General features: G+C 46.4%; 1 protein-coding gene across 1 annotated transcript in view; it reads left to right on the top strand.

The window, feature by feature from the left end:
• The window catches only part of LOC144769662 (uncharacterized), a 37353-nt gene that overhangs the window by 8893 nt on the left and 5754 nt on the right, over positions 1-22706 (top strand). Inside the window, exons 2-3 of the mRNA XM_078653837.1 lie at positions 282-804; positions 4284-4445. Of these exons, the coding sequence (XP_078509963.1) occupies positions 475-804; positions 4284-4445 (492 nt within the window). The 5' untranslated portion in view covers positions 282-474. The remainder of the gene's footprint in view (positions 1-281; positions 805-4283; positions 4446-22706) is intronic.

The raw sequence follows: 22706 nt of genomic DNA on the forward strand, positions 1-22706 counted from the left end.
AGGCCTTTGAGTTGTATCTAGAGATCATAAGAAGGCAAATGTCTGAAATCATGCGTCAAAGGGAATAAACTCATGCAACATGAACAGTAACAAGACAGGAAAGAGTCTCCATGGCTGCATTGAACAATAGATATAATGGCAGCTTTACAAGCTGGAGATTACACGTATACTGTCAAACAATTGTCAAACAATTGGTTTCAGGTGCTTCGCTGGGAATTTTGCACCACAGGCAACCGTTGTGAACACAGAAAACAGAATACTTCCTTTTGTTTCTGTTGCAGAGACTTCTAGGCAAGGCAACCAGACAGAGTGTGTGGGACGTGAGGCAGTGCTGGAAGGCAGACATCCGACTGGGCTTAAAACTGGCTACATAGAAAACTGGAGAAAAAGAAGAGAGGAGTTTGTGGCAGAATTACAGACAAGAGATCTATACATTAACTTAGGATAAGAAGAAAAGAGATACAGATCAAAAGAATGAACCCAACAGGAAACCAACAGGATCTGCCAGCATACAACCCTCCAGCCTACAACCCTCCAGCCTCCAGCCCCAATCCTCCAATGATGCAAATGCAGCAGCCACCATATGTGAATATGGTTCCTGGTTACCCAACCTACCCAACCTATCAATACCCACAAAACCATACGGTGTTCATTCAGGAAGCTGTGCCTGTGGTGACCACACAGACAACCATGGTGACGATGCCTCTGCCTAACTATGTGTCAAGCTATACGGGCTACTCCATCTTCAACATGATTTGGTGCTGCTTCCCTTTGGGGCTTGCAGCTCTCATCTTCTCCTGCAAGGTAACCTTATTGGCCTTGGCCATCCTCTGTGTCTCTAAATAAGCTGTCTCTCTGAAGGATGAATTATCATGAAAATATCTACCCACCGGCCTCCCCCGCACCTTACATATAGGTCGCCTACTATTATAGGCAGATGGCATTGTGGTCTTCCATACAGGATCCATGTTATTCCTATGAAGTAAAAATGGCCAATTAAGTTACTACTAGCGCAGATTGAGTGTTTTGGGTAAAGCCTACCAGACAGCGCAGCATAGACATGCTTCCTGGGGAATGCAATCTACCCATTGTTTACCATTGACTTAATGATCTGTAACTCACATTTGCTTGCTTTCTATTTTCTGGCTCTATTTCTTTCAGGCTGCCCAGCTTAAGTTAGTCCATCCCATAGAGCTTAGACTGTTTACTGCATTCTTCCACTAGTTCTTGCTTTCTATAAATAAGCCTATACATTTTCTACTTTTCTTGTCAAATTTGCTGTGCACTCAAAGACAGAGGTAAAATGTCAGGCTCTGTCTACCGAGAAAGCTTGTTGTTTACTTCTCTTTCTCTTACTTCAATTTGAGAGGATTTATTTGAAAATGTTGCTGGATACAGGAAAAGGAAGTTATTTTTCTACCATGCAACAAAATCGAAATGTCTGTATATGAACTGTGCAAATATTTCAAAAAAGATCAGAATTAGGAAAGCACAAATGAAGAATACACTAGGTGATGCCATTTCCACAATTCGTTTGTGCACTGTATAGTTGTATCAGCAAGACTGTATGCGCAAATGTAGTAGTAATTTCAATTGAAAACGTGTTGTTTGTAATGGCATACAACACTCTCCTTCACTCAATTCCACTGTACTCGTCTCCACTCCACTCTTCTCACGTCACTCCACAACATTCCACTCGACTCTACGACATGCTACTCCAATCTATGACACTGTTTCCAGTCGCTAACATCTTGGCACGCCCACTTTGCACGTCATTAGTGATAAATTTCTCTGATATGCATAGCGGGGCCCAAGATGGTCGCTATCTTCTACTAGCTGTCGCTAACTGGTGTTAGCGACAGCTAGGTAATAGGGAGATAATTTTATCTCCGCTTTCTTGACTTTTAAAGCCAAAAAAGCGGAGATAAATCCCTTGATAATATGCCCCAAGCTTCCAGGTCCCAATTTGTACACTGCTGTGCACTAAAAGGGCGCCTCTAACTAATGGAATCTCCACTACGAGGGGTCCACTTAGGAGTCACGTAAAAGAGTACAGCGGTATTAAATTTGATACGTATGATTTGTACACAAGACTGCACAGGTACATTTGACAATGGAATATGCAGTGTTAAAGTTGAGGCTTTCTGCCACAGAACCTGTCCTATAACCGTTGCCTGGAGTTGCTACACATACGGTGCACCAAAATCCTTTCATACAAGGGAACCATTTCATTGCAGCTTAACTGTTTTAATACCAGTTTGTCTTTCACAAAGAACAAGCATTGGCAAAGCCATTAGGGTTTATGTTTGTAAGCTTAATGTAGAACCAACAGGCATATCTACATGCCCCTATTGCCACAACAATGTCACTTTTCACGACATTGCTGTCACACCTTATTTACAAAACAGTGTTAAGCCACGAAATGTGGCTCTGCTCTGCCTTGTAAATAAAGCCTCCTTTGACACTATACTTAGAGTGAAAGGGGAGGGCAATGGGTGTTGTGGTGGGCGTTTCACTGCACCACCCATTGATTTTGATGCTGCCCCATATTTACAAGGGTGGCCTAAATATGGGGCAGTGCCAAAATTAACACCAGGGAAAAATTGGTCTCAACAGAGCGCAACAAGGAGAGGTTTCATTTTTCCTTGGTTTTGCTGTTTCCATGTGTGCTGCATTGTGCAAAACACATGGAAACAGCAAAATGCCATTGATTGTTTATGTGGAGGAAGGTGCCCCTTGCTGCACATAAACAATCTTTAAAAAATTATGTTTTTTAACTTTTATGTGTGCTGCATTAAGCAGCACACATAGACGTTACAAAATGCCATTTAAAGAAGGACACCTTCCTGCACATAAACAATCTTCCCCTGCACTATGGTGCATAGGTAAAGCCAACCCAAAGGACATGCACAGCGTAGGGTTGGCTGCAGTGCCACTAAACTGGTGGTTCCCTTAAGATATAGTTCCTTTCTGAGGATGCTTCTGCACTATGGTTCTCTACACAAACCAAGCTTATTGATCGATAAAATTATAAATTACTTCTACAAGGTCAACCTCTGAGACTGGCCCCACTGAGTTTTACGGGCCAACTAACATTTTTGCCATGACCTGGAAGGAAGAGACTGGGTCATTAATCAACTGTCAGTAAATCAACTAATTTTCGTATTTCCTATTTTAGCTCTCATACTAAAAAGGTGCTCTCTCCTGAAGCAGAAACCTCTGAATTGACTTACAACAACTTATAGCATACAAGTAAAACTTTACTTGGTGGAGTGCCTTTACTTTGCTTGATTTGGCGTAAATCTGTCCGGAGTCTGCAAAATATTTGCATTTGAAAAATGTGTAGGCCAGGCTTGGAAGACTTAATGCAGAGCTATCTGGGCTCTTGAAAGCATGTATTATTGACTTGGCTGCAATTTTAGCATCTTCTGCCAAATTTACATAAAATTTAGAAAACGTGTGGCACTTTTAGATCCTTCAAAAGGGCAACAGCTACCTGTATTTAATGGATCCACATGAAATTAGACAGATTTCTGATGGTATGTTACATTTCGTGCAGATCCATAAAGGTCTGGCTAAGCCAAATGAGGGCACAAAAATGTTTTCATGTGTCAAGAAATTGGTGTAGTTTAATCCATCTGCATGAAATCTTTCAAGGTCAAGTACTTATAAGCTTAAAGTGAGATCAGCAATGCCAGGTTTATTTCCAGAGAATGTATCACATAATTTGAGGTTTCTGCCATAAATTAGATAACCCTGGGCCACATGGGGTGCCGCTGCATGGAGCTTTCTTTCCGGTGCCTTGGTTGCCATGCCCGCGTAGAGGAGCCTGTGTTTCCCGTGGACTGAGGGCGAATCTGTGAGGGTCACAACAGGGAGAAAGGGCAGCTTGTCCATCGCCACACTCCGTGTACCTTGGAAAACACGGACTACCACTCCCAGCAGCCCAGAGCTTATTGGTGAGCCAGGAGCACCTGAGGCGAGTTAGCCTCGCAGTACTTTACAGCTTGCCGCACCCGCTGGCGCGGGTGCCGCTGGCGCGGGTGCCGCTGCGTGGAGCTTTCTTTCCGGTGCCTTGGTTGCCATGCCCGCGTAGAGGAGCCTGTGTTGCCCGTGGACTGAGGGCGAATCTGTGAGGGTCACAAAGGGGAGAAAGGGCAGCTTGTTCATCGCCACACTCCGTGTACCTGGGAAAACACGGACTACCACTGCCAGCAGCACAGCGCTAATTGGTGAGCCAGGAGCACCTGAGGCGAGTTAGCCCCTCCTTCCACTACTACTAAACTCCTGACACTGTCCACGACACGGGACGTGCGCGGGCAGCGCCGGCAGAAGCCCAGGACAAGTGCGGGGCCGTCTGCGGCTGTCCTGTGCCGGACGAGGCTGGGCTGGCCCAGCCCTGTAACATCTGCACCCCTTTTCTGGACTACAACTTGACTGAAAAGGTACTTGGTACAGAAAAAAAAAATAAGGGGGATGATGTGATATATGCAATTGGCTGCAGAGTTGATACTTAACTTTCTTCTGCCCTATTTCGCCTACAAAGCTTTCTGGGGGTGCCCAGGGTACATCCTTCTTAGTGAAATTTGGTTGCTCAGATTAGCTTATTATTATTATCTATGACCGAAATGGGTAAAAACAGTAACTCTTATCCGATGACTAGGCACCATGCTGCTACGACTCAACCCCTCCCAAGCCTAACAGCAATCGATAAGATGCTCCAGAAAACTATAGGGGTTGTAGCGACGGCAATAGAAAACACGGAGAGGCGATTGTCAATCACCCCAGCTCTCCCTCCTCTATAGGAAGTGGGGGACTATTCTGCAGTTACAGTTAATCCTCCTGACTGTAGCTTTTTCCTTACGTCCTCTATTGTTGATTTACCTTGTGCCCAGGCCGCTCCTAGCATAATTAATAGCTCACCTCCGCCCAAATCCCTCCCACAAGTTTTAGCAGGAAAAGTTAGTCAAAACCCACTCTAGAAGTAAGAAATGTAAAACCCAAAAGAAAACATCTAAAAAGATTATTTCGCCCCCTGAACCTGCACCGGTCGATGTAGATTCTTCATTACCCTCAACAAATGCATTCAATGGCTTAGGACCAATAGGCCTTCTCCCCCTAGCTCTTCAGGTGAAATCTTATCTGTCAGAAGAATAGACTGGATTGGGTCTGGACCCAAAACTATGGCAGGAAATTGTGTGGTTATAAATTTTAGGCCCACATGTGCTGTAGAACATATATGTAATGGGTTGCCAATCTGGTCGAATACACAAATTTTCCCACTGCCTTTATCATATTTTTACCCCACTGGTCAGAGAAGAATTGGCCGGGGCTTGAGCCTCAACCACCAGGGGCCCATAATAGATTCCCTTACAGAACCTACCAGGGGACTACATCTTGGGAGGGCGCCTATCCGCACATTCCTTCACTCTCACTATTCCCTCAAAAAAAAGGTTCAGTCCCCTGGAGCTGGAGGACTGACGCCTAGTGGGGCCGAATCCTGTACCACCTATGTTTAGTAGTGGTGGTAAGCTAGTTGACAAATTGGAAGGTAATGATCCTAGCACTGTTTTAGTGAATACAACAGTAGATCACCCTCAAATCTCTGAAGACGGGACGCAATTGGGGGTATTGGATCAACTCGTGGAGCTTAGTGCACCAAATGATGCACTACCCTGTGGTATGATAAGGGAATGGACACCTGAGTCTAGAAACCCAACCCTCGATGCTGGGACCACTATAGGTATGGAAAGAGCAACAACTAGCCCTGGGAGAACTGATGGTTGTATACAAATTTTGTCATGGAACGTGGCTGGGCTGAAAAGCAAACTATCATTGCCCGAGTGGGGTTCCTTTATGGTCTTGCATGACATTTGTTTAACGCAGGAAACTTGGGCACTGGAGGAGAGTGCAATGCCAGATTATACCGCCTTTGACATCTTGGCAACAACTGGGGGTAGAGGGAGACCATCGGGTGGGCTTACAATATGGGTGGCCACGCACCTGGGTGCCAGGGCTGCACAAATGCCCACCAATTCACCAGATGTTCAATGTGTACTCCTAACCCCAGAAAACATGCCCCAGGTGGCTATAATAAATGTCTATTCAAGACCAGTCAAGAGTGGGCGTGAGTCCATTGCAATTGCTGCGTTGAAAAGCTTTATACATTCACGTGACCCGTCAATTTTCTTGGTTATTGGAGGAGACTTCAATTGCCAGTTTGAGCCCCTTGTGAGTCCAGAGCTGGGTGAACTGGATGACGAAGACCAGTTTTGGCACGTTCCTGACTCGTGGATTCATCCTGTTAAGGCTTGGTCCCCATTGGTTCTACAAATTCAATCACTCTCCCTCACAACGTCTATGCGGGCGTGTAATGGGCGGGTGGAGCCTGACAGACCCGGGTCAGCTGCCCTTAACAGGTTACATCAAACTTCCATCATTGATTATATATTGATGGAGGTAAGATACTGGGATAGGCTGCTGGAATTCAGGGTGCTCCCTAGACATGATAGTGACCACAACGCCCTTGGGCTAACATTGAAACCTGGAAGCTTTGGGTTGACTAACCCGGCACCCGAAGCAACCAGTGTAATTCTGCCCCACATTTTAGCTAATAATAGCCGAAGGGTAAAATGGCAGCATTTACTGGTTTCTCCCACCAAACTGGCTAAAGTATATAATACATACATACCACTGATTTCTCAAATGGGGGATGTTGCCTCTGAAGGTAGAGCTGTGAAAATCCACGAGCAATTGGCAGCCGAGTTAGCGGATGTGTTTTGCTATGTGGGTGTGGCAAAGCCACCGCGGACCAAGGCACACCCCTGGTATGATGCCGCCTGTAGGAAGGCAAAAAAAGACCTACAGGCCGCAAACAAAGCCCAAGATAGAGTAGGTATAAAGAAATCTCGACTCCTTTACAAAAAGGCAATCATAGGGGCCAAGAGGGATTGGGAGGAAAAGACGTGGGAAGACCTTGGATCTGCTCTTAAGCGCAGGGACTCCAAGACGTTTTGGGCCATTGTTGCAACGAGTACGAGCGGGGGTGGTCCGGCTTGTGCCCCTAATATAGCATTGTCAGTGTGGGAGGCTCATTTTGGAGCATTATGCGCTAGCACTGAACCAGAGATTACAACCGCCCCAAGCCGTGAACTTCGTAAGGAGCCAGGACAGATGGGGGTGGTTGATCTGCGATTGGGGGAAGTTGGGGCGACTCCACTGCCGGCTCCCCCGGGCACCCACCACGAGCACCGACTGGTGGGGGCCATGGGCGTCCGGCGGAGGAGGGATCCCTCTGATGCTGGGGAAGTGTGCCACCTTGAATGGCACAAGGTTATTACCTTGAAGGAGGTTGAGTCAGCAATAGGAAGGCTTCTCTCTAACAAGGCCCCTGGTCTGGATAAACTCCCAGGAGACTTGGGGCCAGATGTAGGTAGGGTTTTACCGGTCGGTAACGGCCGAATTCGGCTGTTACCGACCGGTATTTGGCATTTGATATGTAGGGGCAGGTAAACAGGGAAAATCGGTAATTTTACCGATTCGGTAAATATACCGGTCGGTAAATTTACCGACCGGTATATTTACCGAATCGGTAAAATTGATATGTAGGTGGGACTCTTCTGAGTCCCACAAGGCCTACAAAATCGGTATTTTACCATCAAATTGTATTTGATGTTAAAATACCGATTCAGGTGTGCATGCACATGTGTGCATGCACACCTGTGCCATATGACAGGCAGACCTGCCCTTAGGGCAGGTCTGCCTGCCATATGGCCCCCGAACCTTTTGTGGGGGTGCTAGAGGGTGTCAAAGTGACACCCCCTGCACCCTTGTCAAAATCGGTATTTACCGAATCGGTAAATACCGACCGGTAATGCCCCATTCATTCCTATGGGCTTCAAGTAAATACCGATTCTTAACGATTCGGTAAATGGAACATCTGGATGTTCCTACATACCCCCACTTCTTATTTACGATTCTTAATTACCGAATCGGTAAAATTCGGTAATTAAGAATCGGTAAATAAGTTTTACCTACATCTGGCCCTTATTCCGCTAACAGCCCAAAATATGGGCCCCATATGAGATGTCCTGTTTAATGAGATTCTGTCGGGGACTGATTTGCCGGGGACATGGCTCGGAGCTGAGATCGTCCCCATCTACAAGAAAGGTTGTCCGTTGACTCCATCCAACTATAGGCCCATTAGCCTTATAGATACAACCCAAAAACTAATCGGCAGGATCATGTTGGATAGGATCCTGGGCTGGATGGAGGAGAATGAAGTATTGACCACACTCCAGGCCGGATTTAGGTCAGGCATTTCTACCCTGGATCAAATATTCCGCCTGCAGGTACTATTTTGGAAAACTACAAGTGTGGAGGGTGGCAGCCTCTACATTGTTTTTGTCGACCTGCGGGCTATTTTTGACCTCGTGCCCAGGGATAAGCTGTGGAAGGTCCTGGCAGACTTGGGTCTCCCACCCTACCTTTTGGCTGTATTAATTAGAATACATACTGGCAACTATGCCCAGGTTAGGTGCGGGAGGCATGGGGACCTCTCAAAATGCTTTCCCGTCAGAAAGGGAGTACACCAGGGTTGCGTTTTGGCCCCAACACTATTTAGTCTGTACATCAATGGCCTTGTAGACCATTTATCTGGTGTAACAGACAATGATGCCCCTTGATTAGCGACTGGGAGAGTGCCCGCTCTGATGTTTGCGGATGACACTCTGTTGTTATCCAAAACATCATCGGGCATTCAGCGCATCGTGGACGGCTTTGCGGCATTTTGTGCTTCGCGGGGATTGGAGATAAACTTGGATAAAACTACGTTTATGATCTTCAATCCCCTGAAGCGGACACGCCCAAACCCCGTCCTTGATGGTATCCCCCTGGAGAGGGTTAAGACCTTTGTCTACCTTGGTATCACCATAACGGAGAACTTTTATTGGGGCCCTTAAATTTCTCAATCTGCCCTTAAGCTATCACAAGTTACTGGGGGTATTAGTAAAGTCCACAGAATCTCTGACCTCAAACTGACAGCTCCGGCTCTCGAAATTTACTGACTTCAAGCCAGAACGGCCTCAATCTATGGTGCTGAACTTTGGGGCCACAAAAATACATCCAACATCTTGAGGGTGGAGCAAAATTTCATGAGGAATATGGTAGGATTGCCACCAAGTACACCACTCATTCCTCTACGATTTGATCTGGGGTTGGAGTCGATAGAGGAGCTTGTAGCCGCAAGGCCTCTGCTCTATTGGAAAAGGCTATGGTCAGTCCCCGAACTGGCTTCTTATAGAGCAGAGTTCCTGGAGGTTTGGCCCTATTTAAAAAGTAAAAATATCCCATGGCTGATTCACATTAGGGCATTTAGCACGCGGATAGGCCTGCCACAGCTCTGGAAGATACCTGAGCTGTGCTGTTCGGGGATGTCGAGACTGGAATTACAAATTGAGTTGAGGAGGCAGAATTTACTAGCCCTGCAGAGATCGGTAACCATGGGTAGGCTGTCTGCAGAGTTCCTCCTAGTAAAAATGGAACCTCGTTATGAGGAATTCCTAGATATAATACGACCACCACTAGCGAGGAAGTTGTATCTTCAGCTAAGGCATGGCAGTCTCCCTATTTATTTATTTATTTATTTTTGTAGTTTATAGAGCGCGCAGCTACCCCCGAAGGGGTGTCCCGGCGCTAGAACCAGAGCCTCAAGGGAAGAGGGGAGGAAAGGAAGCAACAGGAGGGGAATCAGAGTGCGGAGAACAGCCAGGTTTTTAATCTAGCACGGAAGATGGCTTCAGAGGGACAGAACCTAAGATCGATAGGGAGACAGTTCCACAGTTTAGCAGAGATAACGCTGAACCCTCTGCCGCCCATTCTGGCGTGTCGAAAGCGAGGAGAAACCAGGAGGCGTAGGTTGTTAGATCTCAGGGATCTAATGGAATGAGATATGGACACTCGCTTTTTCAGGTAGTTGGGTCCAAGGTCATTGATAGCTCGGAAAGCGAGAGTAAGGATCTTGAACTGAATGCGGCTGGCAATGGGGAGCCAGTGGAGTTCTTTGCGGTAGGCGGCGACTGACTGGCGGTAGGGGATATTTCCGATCAGTCTGGCCGCCGCGTTCTGAACGATTTGGAGTCGATCGATCAGGTACTGAGGAGCGCCAGCGTATAAGCTGTTGGCGTAGTCCAGGTGGGACGTGATAAGGGCCTGGGTGACTGTTCGGCGGGCGTCCAAGGGGAGGTAGGGAAGTATCTTCTTGATCATGCGTAGTTTCATGAAGCAGGCAGATGTGACCTTGTTGACTTGGGATTTACATGAGAGAGAGTCGTCGAACTGATAGCCTAGGTTGCGAGCTGAGTGGACAGGGGAGGGGGCGGGGTCAAGTGAGGTGGGCCACCACCGTGAGGGGGGGATAGGATTTTTCTGGTTAAAAAACAGCACCTCTGTCTTGTCCGCATTGAGTCTTAAATGGTTATTAGTCATCCAGACACGAATGCCGTCAAGACATTGGCGAAAGTTGGCAAATGTGGAGTCCGAGTGGTCTCTGAAGGAAAATATCAACTGAGTATCGTCAGCATAAGAGACCACTCTGACTCCACATGCCTCCACCACGGCAGCCAGGGGTGCGAGATAGACGTTGAAAAACAGAGGGCTGAGGGCAGAACCCTGCGGCACACCACACAGCAGGGGTTTATCCTCTGATTTGAAAAGCCCAAGCATCACCCTCTGACTTCTTCCAGTAAGGAAGGATTCGATCCAGGTGAGGGCAGTGCCACCGATGCCGACCTGCTTGAGACGGTCTAGGAGGGTGGAGTGGGAGACCGTATCAAAAGCGGCGGATAGGTCGAGGAGGACAAGCATGGCCTCCTCGCCCCTATCCACACATTCACGAATGGTCTCAGCCACTTCCAGAAGAGCCGTCTCAGTGCTGAAACCCGCACGAAATCCGGATTGTGAATCATGCAACAGAGAGTTGTTTTCCAAATACTCCGTAAGTTGTAGTTGCACAGCCTTTTCTAGGATTTTGGCGGGTTTGGGGAGGAGGGAGATGGGACGGTAGTTAGCGAATATAGTGGGGTCGGCATCGGGCTTTTTCAGGATGGGGACCACCAGTGCTTCCTTCCACGTGGTAGGGAAGAAGCCATGGTGGAGGGAAGCATTCCAGATGGAGAGAAAGGAGTTGGCCAGAGAGGGGGCCAACTCACCCAGGAGTTTGGCAGGAATAGGGTCGGAAGGGGCACCAGATCTGCATTGAGTGAATAGCCTGAGTGCTGTTTCAAGAGTCAGCTTATTGAAGGACTGTAGGGAAGCGGATAGAGGGGACCTTGTGTTGGGGAACTGGGGGGATGACCCACTGGGGAATGAGGCACAGAGTTTATTAATTTTTTCAAGGAAGTAGTCCGAGAGTCCATCACAGAGTGCCTGGCTAGCGGAGTTCTGCGTGGTCCTAGCGGGGGGGTTGATGAAGTTTTTAACAATGGTGAAGAGGATTTTAGACGAGTTCTTGGCATTAGCAATTTGAAGTGAGAAGTGGTCTCTCATAGTGTTTTTTTTTTGTTTAAGGAAATTTTTCAAAGCGGATTTGTAAATGACTTTGGCTTCCGGGTCGTAGTTCTGCCTCCACTTGCGTTCAAGTGCTTTACATCTACTTTTTTCCTCACGGAGGGTGGTAGAGAACCAAGGAGCAGAGGGCCGGGACCTGGCGGAGGAGATAGGTTTGAGGGGGGCGATGGAGTCAATGGCTTGGATTAGTGCAGTATTGAGCCTGGAAACATTTCCGTCAATGTCAGTGGAAAGGGGGTCCAGTTGAAAGTGGAATAGAGGGTCAAAGGTGGCACATGTGACCTTATGCCACTTTCTACCCGGCTCCTTTCTGGGTACCGAAGGGGCAGGTTTCAAGCCCAACGCAAGGTAGAAAGGGATAAGATAGTGGTCAGACCAGGTGAGAGGGAGGGAAAGGAGGACTGTGATGTTGAGGAAGTTGGCGAAAACTAGGTCAAGGGTGTGTCCAGCAATGTGAGTAGGGCCCTTGACTAATTGTAGTAGGTTCAGACTCTGCATAGTTTCCGTCAGGTTGCTAGCTTTTGGGCAGAGAGAATTATCAACGTGAAGGTTGAAATCACCCAACACCAAAAAGTGTTGGTGTTTAAGGGAGAGATCGGCCAACTGGTGAGTAAGTGCGGTAAGTGAGAGGGTGAAAGCGGTAGGGGGGTTGTAGACTAATATACCCGCCAATATTACTGCCGCGGACTCCGAGATAGAGAAGTACATAGCTTCAATTATCCCGATATTTGTCAGTTTGGTGGAGGTCAGATGCAGATGGGATTTGAGAATAATGGCTAAACCGCCTCCTGATTTGCCCCCAGCACGATTGATGCCCTTTATGGTGTAACCTGGCGGGGTGGCAAGGTGGATATCAGGGGTAGAGGAGTCTGTGATCCAAGACTCAGTGAGAAATAGGATGTCCCATTCGTCAGAGATAATAGACATCCAAATCTCATTGGCATGGCGGGGCAGTGACCTGCAATTAACCAGGCCATCTTTCAGCGTCAGGGGATGAGACAGGTGGTTAGGCATGTTAGGGCGGGGAGGGGGACGAAGGCTCCAAGGCGGGAGCGTAAAATTACAGTGAGGGCAGTGAAAAGGAGCGTCCTCCAAGTGGTCAGGGCTACAGCGTGTATAAGTAGAACAGGTTGTGGGGTTTAAGAGGAGTAGTTGGGGTTTGGTCCAGCATGTGCGGACAGAGACAGCCGGACGGGCAGGGGGACTGGCCCTGGGCACGGTCCAGGCGCGGACGGGCGCAGACGGGCTTGCCTATTAGGATGTTTACTTGTAAATGGTCAAAATCAGATAGGGAAGCCTGTCCTGCTTGTAACTATGAAAGAGAAGATGTCCCCCATGTTATGTTTTTCTGTCCTGCGTATGCAATAATTAGGAAATGTTGGCTAATCCCATTAATCAGGAATCTGGGATTTAGACACTGTGCACAGGCCTGTCGGGTCTTGACCTTCGATACCCATCCCCCCCATTGTATTTGCTGTATCTCGCTTCCGATTTGGTATGTGGCGTAGAAGGCCAACCTTTGTATAACATTTGTGATTAAGTATGGATTTTATACCTTGCTCTTTTGATAACTTCCAAGTTTAATTCAAATCAAATCAAATCAAAATAAGCTTTATTCGATATTTACATAGAATATCATAAAAGCATTCAAAAAGAATTTTTGGTTTCAAAGAAAAGCTTCTCACATTTATAACGTTTATAACAATTAATTACATTTTCCATAAGAAGTAATCTTTCGACGGACATCGTAATTAAAAACATACTAATATACAATAAAAGCTTTAACTATTTTAGCGAATCAAGTTATACCTGCTAACGTATTTCTAAATTTAAGTAGTAATTTTAAAAAATATTCCATTTTACATATAACATCCTTGTCCTCCAGCTCTTGTAGGCGTTCAAAGGCGTCTCTGCAGGACCTTAGGCCCCATTTTCTCAGCAGAGGTCTCAATAAAGATTTCCTTGGGGTGGTATAATAAGTGCAAAATAATATGGAGTGAATATTTGATTGGGCCGACATGTGATCACAAGGGCATAGGCTCAGATTTCGCGACCAGTCATTACATTTTGGAAAAGTTATTAAGCGAAAAAAGGAGCCCAGCCTGAATCTTGTAAGCAGCATTCTTGTATAGCAGGAATTGTCACTGGACAGATATCGTTGTAACCCTTTATTCACTGTGATCCTTTGATAGGCCTGAACTGATTTGTTTAGTTTCTGGGTCGCCCACCTTTTGGCTTCTAAGTGATCCAATAGGGTCTTTCTAAGTTCTTTTCTTGAGATATTCTCCAATGTCGTTGGGTCGATGTAATATTCAGGACGATCTATATCTTGGAACATCTTTTTGACATATATAAGCCATTTCATATGTTTTGCTCCCTCCAGTTTAAGAATATCCATTATTATGTCGCGATTTAGAGCAGTCTCGGCAGTGGTCCAAATTTTGTGCCATAGAAGCGGTGGCTCAACTTTAATTAGATCCATAATAAACGGTAGGTCTAATTTTATATGCATCATATAGACTGATGTGGATTTCGATGTCGCTAACAGGTATCTTAGGAAGTTGTTTTCTGCCACTTGGATTGATGAGATGTCATTTTCAATACCCCAGAGGCCAGCCCCATAGATGGCTGTGGACACACACTTGGCTTTATAGATCTTAATAAGTTGTTTAACTGGCCTCCCTCCTATTTTGCTTGAAAAGTCACGTATGCCTCCAATTGCTCTAACAAAGGCAAGTTTCCTGGCTTTAACAGCGGAGTGCCATAATACCTTCCTGTTTATACTTATACCAAGGTACGTGAAATTATCAACTGTCTCCAGTTTTTGATCCTTGATAAAAATGGGGCATGGAATTTTCTTTCTGCCCTTACTACAGGCCATAGAAAAGGTCTTCCCAATGTTGACTTTTAGGCCCCTTTCATGCATATAGTTGGTAAATGCAGCAACAGCTCTTTGTAACCCCAATCTTGTTTGTGAGATGATAGCCGCATCATCGGCGTACAACAAGATTGGGATGGGTTGGCCTCCCACCTTAGGGTAGTCACATTCAATGTTTTTTAGATGCTCACCGATGGCATTTATATAGAGGGAGAAGAGCAGGGGGGCTAGGATGCAACCCTGCCTCACCCCTCTATTGATGGTAAACCTTGGCGAGCATTCCCCCTTCAAGCCAAACCGGACCCTGGCACCAGTATCCTTATACAATTTCATGATGAAGGCAAGAATTGATGGGTCCATCCCTAGGCGGTCAAGAATTTCCCACAATTGGTCATGGACCACACAGTCAAAAGCAGAGCTTAGATCTATATATGTTATGTAGAGACTTCCCCTCTTAATCACCACATATTTTGACATAATAAGATGTAAGTTCAAGCTCTGCTCGATTGTACCCCTTCCCGTTCGGAAACCATATTGCAACCTTGAGAGTATGTTCTCCTCTTCTGTCCACTTTTGCAAGCGTTTCAGGATGATTCGCCCTGCGATCTTCATGGTGGCATCGAGCAAGGAGATAGGCCGATAGCATGATGGTAAATGCCTGTCTCCTTTTTTATATATGGGTATCACTATTGCTTCGGCCCAAGTTGGAAGTTGGCCAGAGGCATTCGCTTATTGCTTCGGCCCAAGTTGGAAGTTGGCCAGAGGCATTCGCTCCAAAACGTTTAATTCATTTTTACTAATTGTTCCTATTTATTGTCTTAATTCTTTGTGCTTTGTATGTATTTTATCTGCACTTTTATGGCCTTTGGCCGAAATAAAGTTATCAATGAATGATAACCCTGGGCCATATGTACGTAGGTTTCATTTTGCGAATTGCTAATAGCGATTTTTTGCAATTCGCTATTGGGAAATTGCAAACACATATGCACTGATTTTGCGATTCCTTATTGGGTCGCAATAGACCTACCTCATTTATATATTAATGCGATAGGTCACAATGGCGGTGCGTCCATTGGGGGCGTTGGGCCGTTGCCCCACTAGCCAGGACGACCGTCACTGTCCCACATTGGCAGGCATTCAATGTATTTAATTATCGGTCCAGTCTATGTAGCAGTAGCAGCATAACAGAAGCATGACTGAATCTGATCGGATCGGACCTGGCTGACCTCATCATCGCGGAAGGGTGGGGGCGGGCCTGCGGCAGTGTGCAGTGAGTGATGACAGGCAGCGTGGCTGCGTGCGTGTGCGCTGAGCAGAAGGATGGCAGCTAGGGCAGCAGCAGTGTGCGCATTTTGGACTAGTCATTTTTATGACTTGCCCACGCATGCGCACACACGCTGCAGTACCTTCCCTCCTCCTCCCCCACTAGCAGTCAGATAGGCAGGGACCCGGCTCACCTGAGGCGGAAAGCCGGGAGGTCTCTTTCTTTTACTTTTGCCTTGACACCCTAGGAATTGTATTTTTTAACTCTGTCTGCCCGTGCTTGATTAAAAAGCACTTTTTAAGAAAATAACTTGCATTTTCTAGCGTGTTTCTTTAGCGCTTGATTAAAAAGCGCTATAGAATAGAGACTCCTCAAGCGCTCCTAAGCGCTCTGTGCCCCTCCCCTACCCGGACCGCCCTCGGCTGAGCATCGACGCCGAGGGCAGGGATTCGAACTTGGCGGCCATATTGGGTGTGGGCCAGGCGAATCGCGCGCTCTAGCAGCGCTATAAAAAGAACTGTCATGACTCCGCGCAGCGGACGCGTACAGCGGACGCGCCGGACCTGCGCCGGAGTCGTGCCAGAGTCATGCCCGTTTGCGCCCGTGCGCGCACTATCGGGCCCAGGGCCTAAGACCCCTGGTACACTAGCCCCATGCCCTTTAACACACTCCCGCTCGTCACTACTCTCGCTCAATAGGATACTTCCATCATCATGCAGTCACTCGATGGACCTTGAGCTTGGCTACTTCTCTTGTAGTAACTGCTATTTTAGGGCCACAGAGGCCATTACTAAAACTATACGATCCCCTAAAAATAGGTTAGTAGATACTACTTTAAAGATGGCACTGGTTAACTGCCGCTCTTTACCTAAGCACTCCACGGAAATCTCACTATTGATTGGAGATTTAAACGTGGACATTCTATTTTTAACAGAAACATGGCTTGGCACGTCCTCTGGCCCCGACATTGTCCAGGCCCTACCCGCTGGATATTTGATCCAACACAAAGATCGAGAACTTAAAGCTGGTGGAGGGATCGCCATTTTATATAGGGAACACTTAGTTTGTCGCCTAATCAACAGCACTATCCCAGACTGCGAGAGTACACAATTTTCCATCTCTTACTCCCCAGAACTCTCAATTTCCGGTCTCTTAATCTACCGTCCTCCCGGCCAGATTGGTCAGTTTATAGAAGGGCTAATTGAAACAATTCTTGAATCAGCCACCATGGTCTCTAATTTCATGGTGCTAGGAGACTTGAATCTTCATTTTAACAACCCTTTGGACATTATTGCCACGGAATTAACCAAAGACTTAGCTGCATGCCAACTTAATCTGATTGTACAACACCCCACTCACTCTAAAGGGAATCTTTTAGATCCAATATTCACCAATGTTGCAGAAATTTCTTCATCTGTGCCATACTCTATTCCTTGGTCAGATCATATGGTAATTCCCTTCTCATGGAAAATTAACAGACCATGCATTAATCAACCCCTCCATAAAACCTTAGGTAGGTGTTGGACAAAGTTAGAACCCAGTGACTGGATAGAGTCTCTGAAGCAGAACGAACCTATGGCCAATCAGAATATTGACAGGGCCAACACAGACTTCAATCAATGGATAGAACAATCACTAAATAGTGTGCTCCCTAAAAAATGCAGTTCAAAGAAAAAAGGTCCGAATAAACAGCCATGGTTCAACTCAGACCTAAGATCCCTTAAACAGGAATGCAAACGAGAGGAAAGACAATGGCGAAAACATTTCGACGAGGAGAAAAAAACTAAATACAAACTTACAATTAAGAAATATAAAACTGCACTTAACATAGCCAAATCCACTTTTTATGCTGAAAAAATCGAAAAATCTAGTAATGCTCCCAGAGAAATGTTCAGAATAATAAAAACTTTGACAAGGGCCCCTGATCCCCCTACACCTGTACTTTCATCTGAAGAATCTGGTGCCCGCTGCAACGAACTAGCAAATTTGTTTGCTACGAAAATCGAAAAAAATCTTCTCTCTCTCCCTCTACTTCCAGTAGTTGAATCCAACCCTTCTTCGAGGGATGATATCGACTCTACCACACCCCATCTTGCTTCCTTCCATCCGCTCAGTGATGATCTTTTCCCTTCCCTTTTTAACTCCATAAAGAGCGGTTCTCCCCTTGACCCCGCCCCTATGTCCGTCTTGAAATTAGCCCTCCCTCATGTTAGCAGAAACATCATTGACCTAGTCAACACTTCCTTGGAGTCTGGTACAGTGCCTCAAGACTGGAAATTAGCTATGGTAAGGGCTCTGTTGAAAAAGCCAAATCTCAACCCTGATGACTTTTCAAACTACCGTCCCATCTCCCTTCTCCCTGGTATCAGCAAGCTTGCAGAAAAATGGGTGAATAAACAACTGGCATCCTATTTGGAGTCTCACAACCTGCTACACCCCACACAAACAGGCTTCCGAAAGGGACAGGGTACCGAAACAGCCTTGTTAAGGGTGGTTGAGGTATCCAGGAGGATTCTGGACGCTGGTGGCAGCGCGGCCATTATCCTCCTGGACCTCAGTGCCGCCTTTGACACGGTCAACCACCGTGTCCTCCTAGCCCGTCTAGAGAGAATTGGAGTCACAGGTAAAGCTCTCGAGTGGCTCGAGTCCTTCCTTAGTAATAGATTCTTTAAGGTCTTCTCAGACACCAACTGCTCCCTTCCAGTGCCATTACAGTGTGGGGTACCACAGGGCTCCTCCCTCAGCCCCACACTGTTTAATGTGTACATGGCACCCTTGGCAGAGGTGGTGGCCCCTTTCGGAATCCAACTGGTGAGCTACGCTGATGACACCCAGCTAGTGGTCTCCCTCACCCAGGCAGACTCTCCTCTGAACAATCTTGGCAGCTGCCTGGGTGCGGTTGTGGAGTGGATGGATACATCCCACCTGAAACTGAATGGAGGAAAAACCGAGCTGATGATGCTCGGAAGAAAGGCCACCTTTAACACCTCTTTTATGTGGCCTCCCTGCATGGGACCTGGACCTACCCCAAAAACCGAGATAAAAAGCCTTGGGTTTTGGCTGGACTCGGAATTATCTTTCAAAATCCAGGCAAGAAAAACAGTGGCTACTTGCTTTGGTCTAACGAAAACCATTCGCAAAATCCTCCCTCAGCTACCCGAAACCTCCAAAAAAAACATAGTCCAGTCTCTCATTCTGTCTAGGCTGGACTATGGGAATGCACTCTATTTAGGAGCCCCCACCTCAGTTATCCGTCAACTTCAGATGGCTCAAAACTCTGCAGGGAGGCTACTTACTGGCACTAGTCATCGTACCTCAGCAGCACCCTCACTAAGGACCCTGCACTGGCTCCCAATAAAGGAACGGGTCCATTTCAAAACCCTTTGCCTAGTTCATAAAACTCTCCATGGGAATGGCCCCCCCATCCTGAATGATATGATCAGACCATATGTTCCATCTAGGTATCTTCGCTCTAAACAGCAAAACCTCCTCATAACACCCAGAACCAACAGAGCCCGATCTGGGGACCGCCTTTTCTCACGAAATGCAGCAAAGCTGTGGAATGCCCTCCCGCTCCCACTTCGTCTAGAACCCAACTTGCTGGCATTTCGAAAACAACTTAAAACAGGACTGTTTCCCAAGGCATAGAGGAGTTAGTTTTCCATCGCCCAGATCTTGTTTATTTCTTCTGATCGGCATCAAGCGCTGGGATGCTTTCGAGTGTCCATGCGCTATATAAGAGCCTTTTCAAATCAAATTCAAATCAAACCCGGGTCTCATTATGGGCAGTATTAGCCCTGCTCGTAGCCAATCCTGACACAGTGGCACTGTTGATGCTGCGCCGGGATTGGCTGAGTTACCGCGCACACATCAGGATGGTGCTTCGCGTGGGTGGTGGCTGTGCTCCGTGCTAATGCTCTATATGGCCAATCACATGTGAAGCCATGTAGTGGTGATTGTGCGCTGTGGGCACGTCACCGCGCCTGGCGTACCGCCTATATAACACAACATCAACTACGTCAGTCACGAGGAGAGTGAGCGCCGTAGAGACCTCGTGACTCGTGCCTGCTGCAGTGAGGGTCTTCTAAGTTCTTCTATCTTGTCTTCTCGAGTGAGTCGTGACGGAGTCACAGTGATGATGAGAGTGTGACACTGACTCTCTTCCTAAAAGTTAAGTTTTTTTTAACACAGTGACTGTGTACAGCAGTACTGATCTTCAGTAGAGTGCGTGTGCGCGGTGCGTGTGTGGGTGGGGGTGGGGGTGGCATGGATGTCCTCATGAGATTAACTGATAAAGTCTGAAAATCACAATAAAACACCAGTCAGTTCACAGGTCACGTGAGCCTTCAGTGTGCAAATGCAGAGTCTGGCTGCCACTGACTCAAAAATTTGCTATATGCGATTATGCGGAGAATACAATATGAAGGCCCCAGTCTGCGTGCGCAGTGTGAAAATCACAATAATAAACAACACATACACATTGATTTCACAGCTCAAGACCGTCACGTGCTTAGGCTAACTCAAAAATGTGCTATATGCTGCAGATTGAGTAGAATAATATGAAGGCCCCAGTCTGCGTGCGCCGGTAATGTAATGGGAGTGGGCCTGACAACACCAGAGGCTCGCTCAAGCCTCACATAAACAGATGGGCACAGGCGATGATCCATGAGACCACAGTGGTTGTTGGGAGCCAGACCGGCCTGGGCTAATTGTTCAAATGGCACACGGGACGCTCTCTGTTTTGATGGAGACACGTCTAGCACAGAGTTTTTCGCCTGAGTCTGCAAGGCGTTTCCAGCCCATAGTGCTATGGGAATCCACGCTGATCATATCAAGGTGCATATGTATGTACATAGTTGTTGCTTCAAGTTATGCGACTCTAATTACAAGCGAGTCTGAAAATCTGACCTTTTCAGAAGTTTACAGATATGAGGCAAACTGGTGAGAGGTAACCGGCAGAAGACGGAAAGAACGTGATTCTGCCGGGATTAGGAATAGTTAGAGAAGTAGACATCTGCTGACGGTGGCTGCTGTCTGAACGGTATGGATGCCACAGGTGTGAGGAAGTTAATTGTACAAATCCGAGAGCTTATTAGTTCCGTTTCTTGTGCGAGTGGAATGTAAACAGCACTGCACAGTTACACAAACCTGTACGCAATGACTTGTTCTAAAATACCACAGATAGAATTATTTAAAAATTAACATGGTGTTGTCACATGGTTTGTTTTCCCTCAATGATTCTAGTTTATGCAGATTATTGTACTTTAAGGGGTGGGATGTGCAGCCTTGGTAAGGACCCAGCTGTGTGATGTCACTGGTAGTGAAATGTTCTGCGAGGTGCTCAGATGCTATGGAGTCTCACCCTTTAAATGAGCATTTTAGTGTTTCTTTCATGGTTGGCAAATTAATTAATTTCGTTCATGAATGTATTTATTACTGTTTTTTGTTTATTCAGGCACTGCTCTCTTCATCTGCTATTCATTTTACATGCGTACTCCATTATTGCTGCATCCATGCTGGGTGGTGTTCTTGAGTCACATAGGATGCCTTGGGGCTTGTTCCCTGCATATGTTGCCTGTTTTCAGGCTGTCAATCGCCCCCATTCCTTTTGTTGTTACTCACAGTGGCCAATTACCTCACATGTGCATGCATTGTGTGTCTATCCATTACCGTGTGCGCTTCGGTGGTCAGGGTACCATCTCTGTGCAGTGTTCACCATTGTCACCCAGAGTTTTTTCAGATATTACACGGCGGCTTAATCAGCATCTGAATACTGATAGGCTGGGTTAGTTGAGCTCTGGGGATAGTCAGTGTGATTACAAAAATGGCGAGAAGGACCCCACAAACCCACCTTATGGCAGTCAGACTCACTCGCGAGGCTCACTCGCCACCGAGCACTCACCTCAAACTTTTACCCCTCACTACTTTCAAATGTCACCAGCCGCCACTGTTTGCAACCCAATGGGAATCACTAAAAACACAGGGATGGAGCCCGCTGGGGACAGAAGACCATCATGTCAGGTTTTTTGTTTTTTTCAATATAGACAGTGTTCTTCAATGGAAAACGGGATACATTTCAAAAAGAAAAATTAAATGTTTCAGTTTCATTTTTTAAGGGTAGGCAGTTGTCCATGGAACCACTGCCTGCTCTTAAAAAAATAGAGCTCCCATGAAACTTCCTTCAAATTTCTGGCCAATGACAAAAGATGAAGACTCAGAGACAGTTCACAATCTGGGTGTCATCTTTGTCAGTAAGCTCTCTGTAGAGAGCCATGTTAACAAACTTACTGCTATCAGTTTTGGACTTCTTCGGAGTCTAAGGAGTTCCTGTCGCTGCTGCCCTCCCAAGCTTAAACTTTGATTGTGCAAAGTGTTATTTTAAGCAGGCATGGCTATTGCAACGCTTTCTTGTCAGGAATACTGGACTACCTAGTAAACAGACTGTACCAACTTCAAGCAGCAGCTACAATATTGGAAATAAACAATCCAAGAATATCCTCTTCATATAGTGCTTTGAAGGAACTCCATTGGCTTCTGATAAAACATAGGATAGCCTTTGAATCTCTGCATAGTTTTTAAAGCGCTCCAGGGCAAGGGCACTTTGCACTTGCAAAGAAGATTAAAAAGGTATGTCCCATGGAGGAATTTCCATTCAACAACTGCAAATCTTATATGCGTTGCAAAATTTCAGAAAACAAGACAGGGCGGATAAGCTTTCATGGTCAGAGGGGCTCAGATCTGGAATAAGTTACCAGTCACTTCAAGATCTGCAGTTGATTTACTGTACATTAGGAAAGCCGTAAAAATCTAGCTCTTATGTGTGTAATTAGCATTTATGATCTTGCTCTTTTCAATAGCAGTACTTTATTTGTCTGAATGAAGCTTCAGCACCAGAATATCTGTATTTTGGTAGTGAGCTCTATAAAAAGTTTAAATGCAATAATAAATAAAAGGAAGAATCTCTGCATGTTTCTACACATTTTGAGCTATAGCGTTCTT

Source organism: Lissotriton helveticus, chromosome 7 (assembly GCF_964261635.1).
Source record: "Lissotriton helveticus chromosome 7, aLisHel1.1, whole genome shotgun sequence".
Lineage (NCBI taxonomy): Eukaryota > Metazoa > Chordata > Amphibia > Caudata > Salamandridae > Lissotriton > Lissotriton helveticus.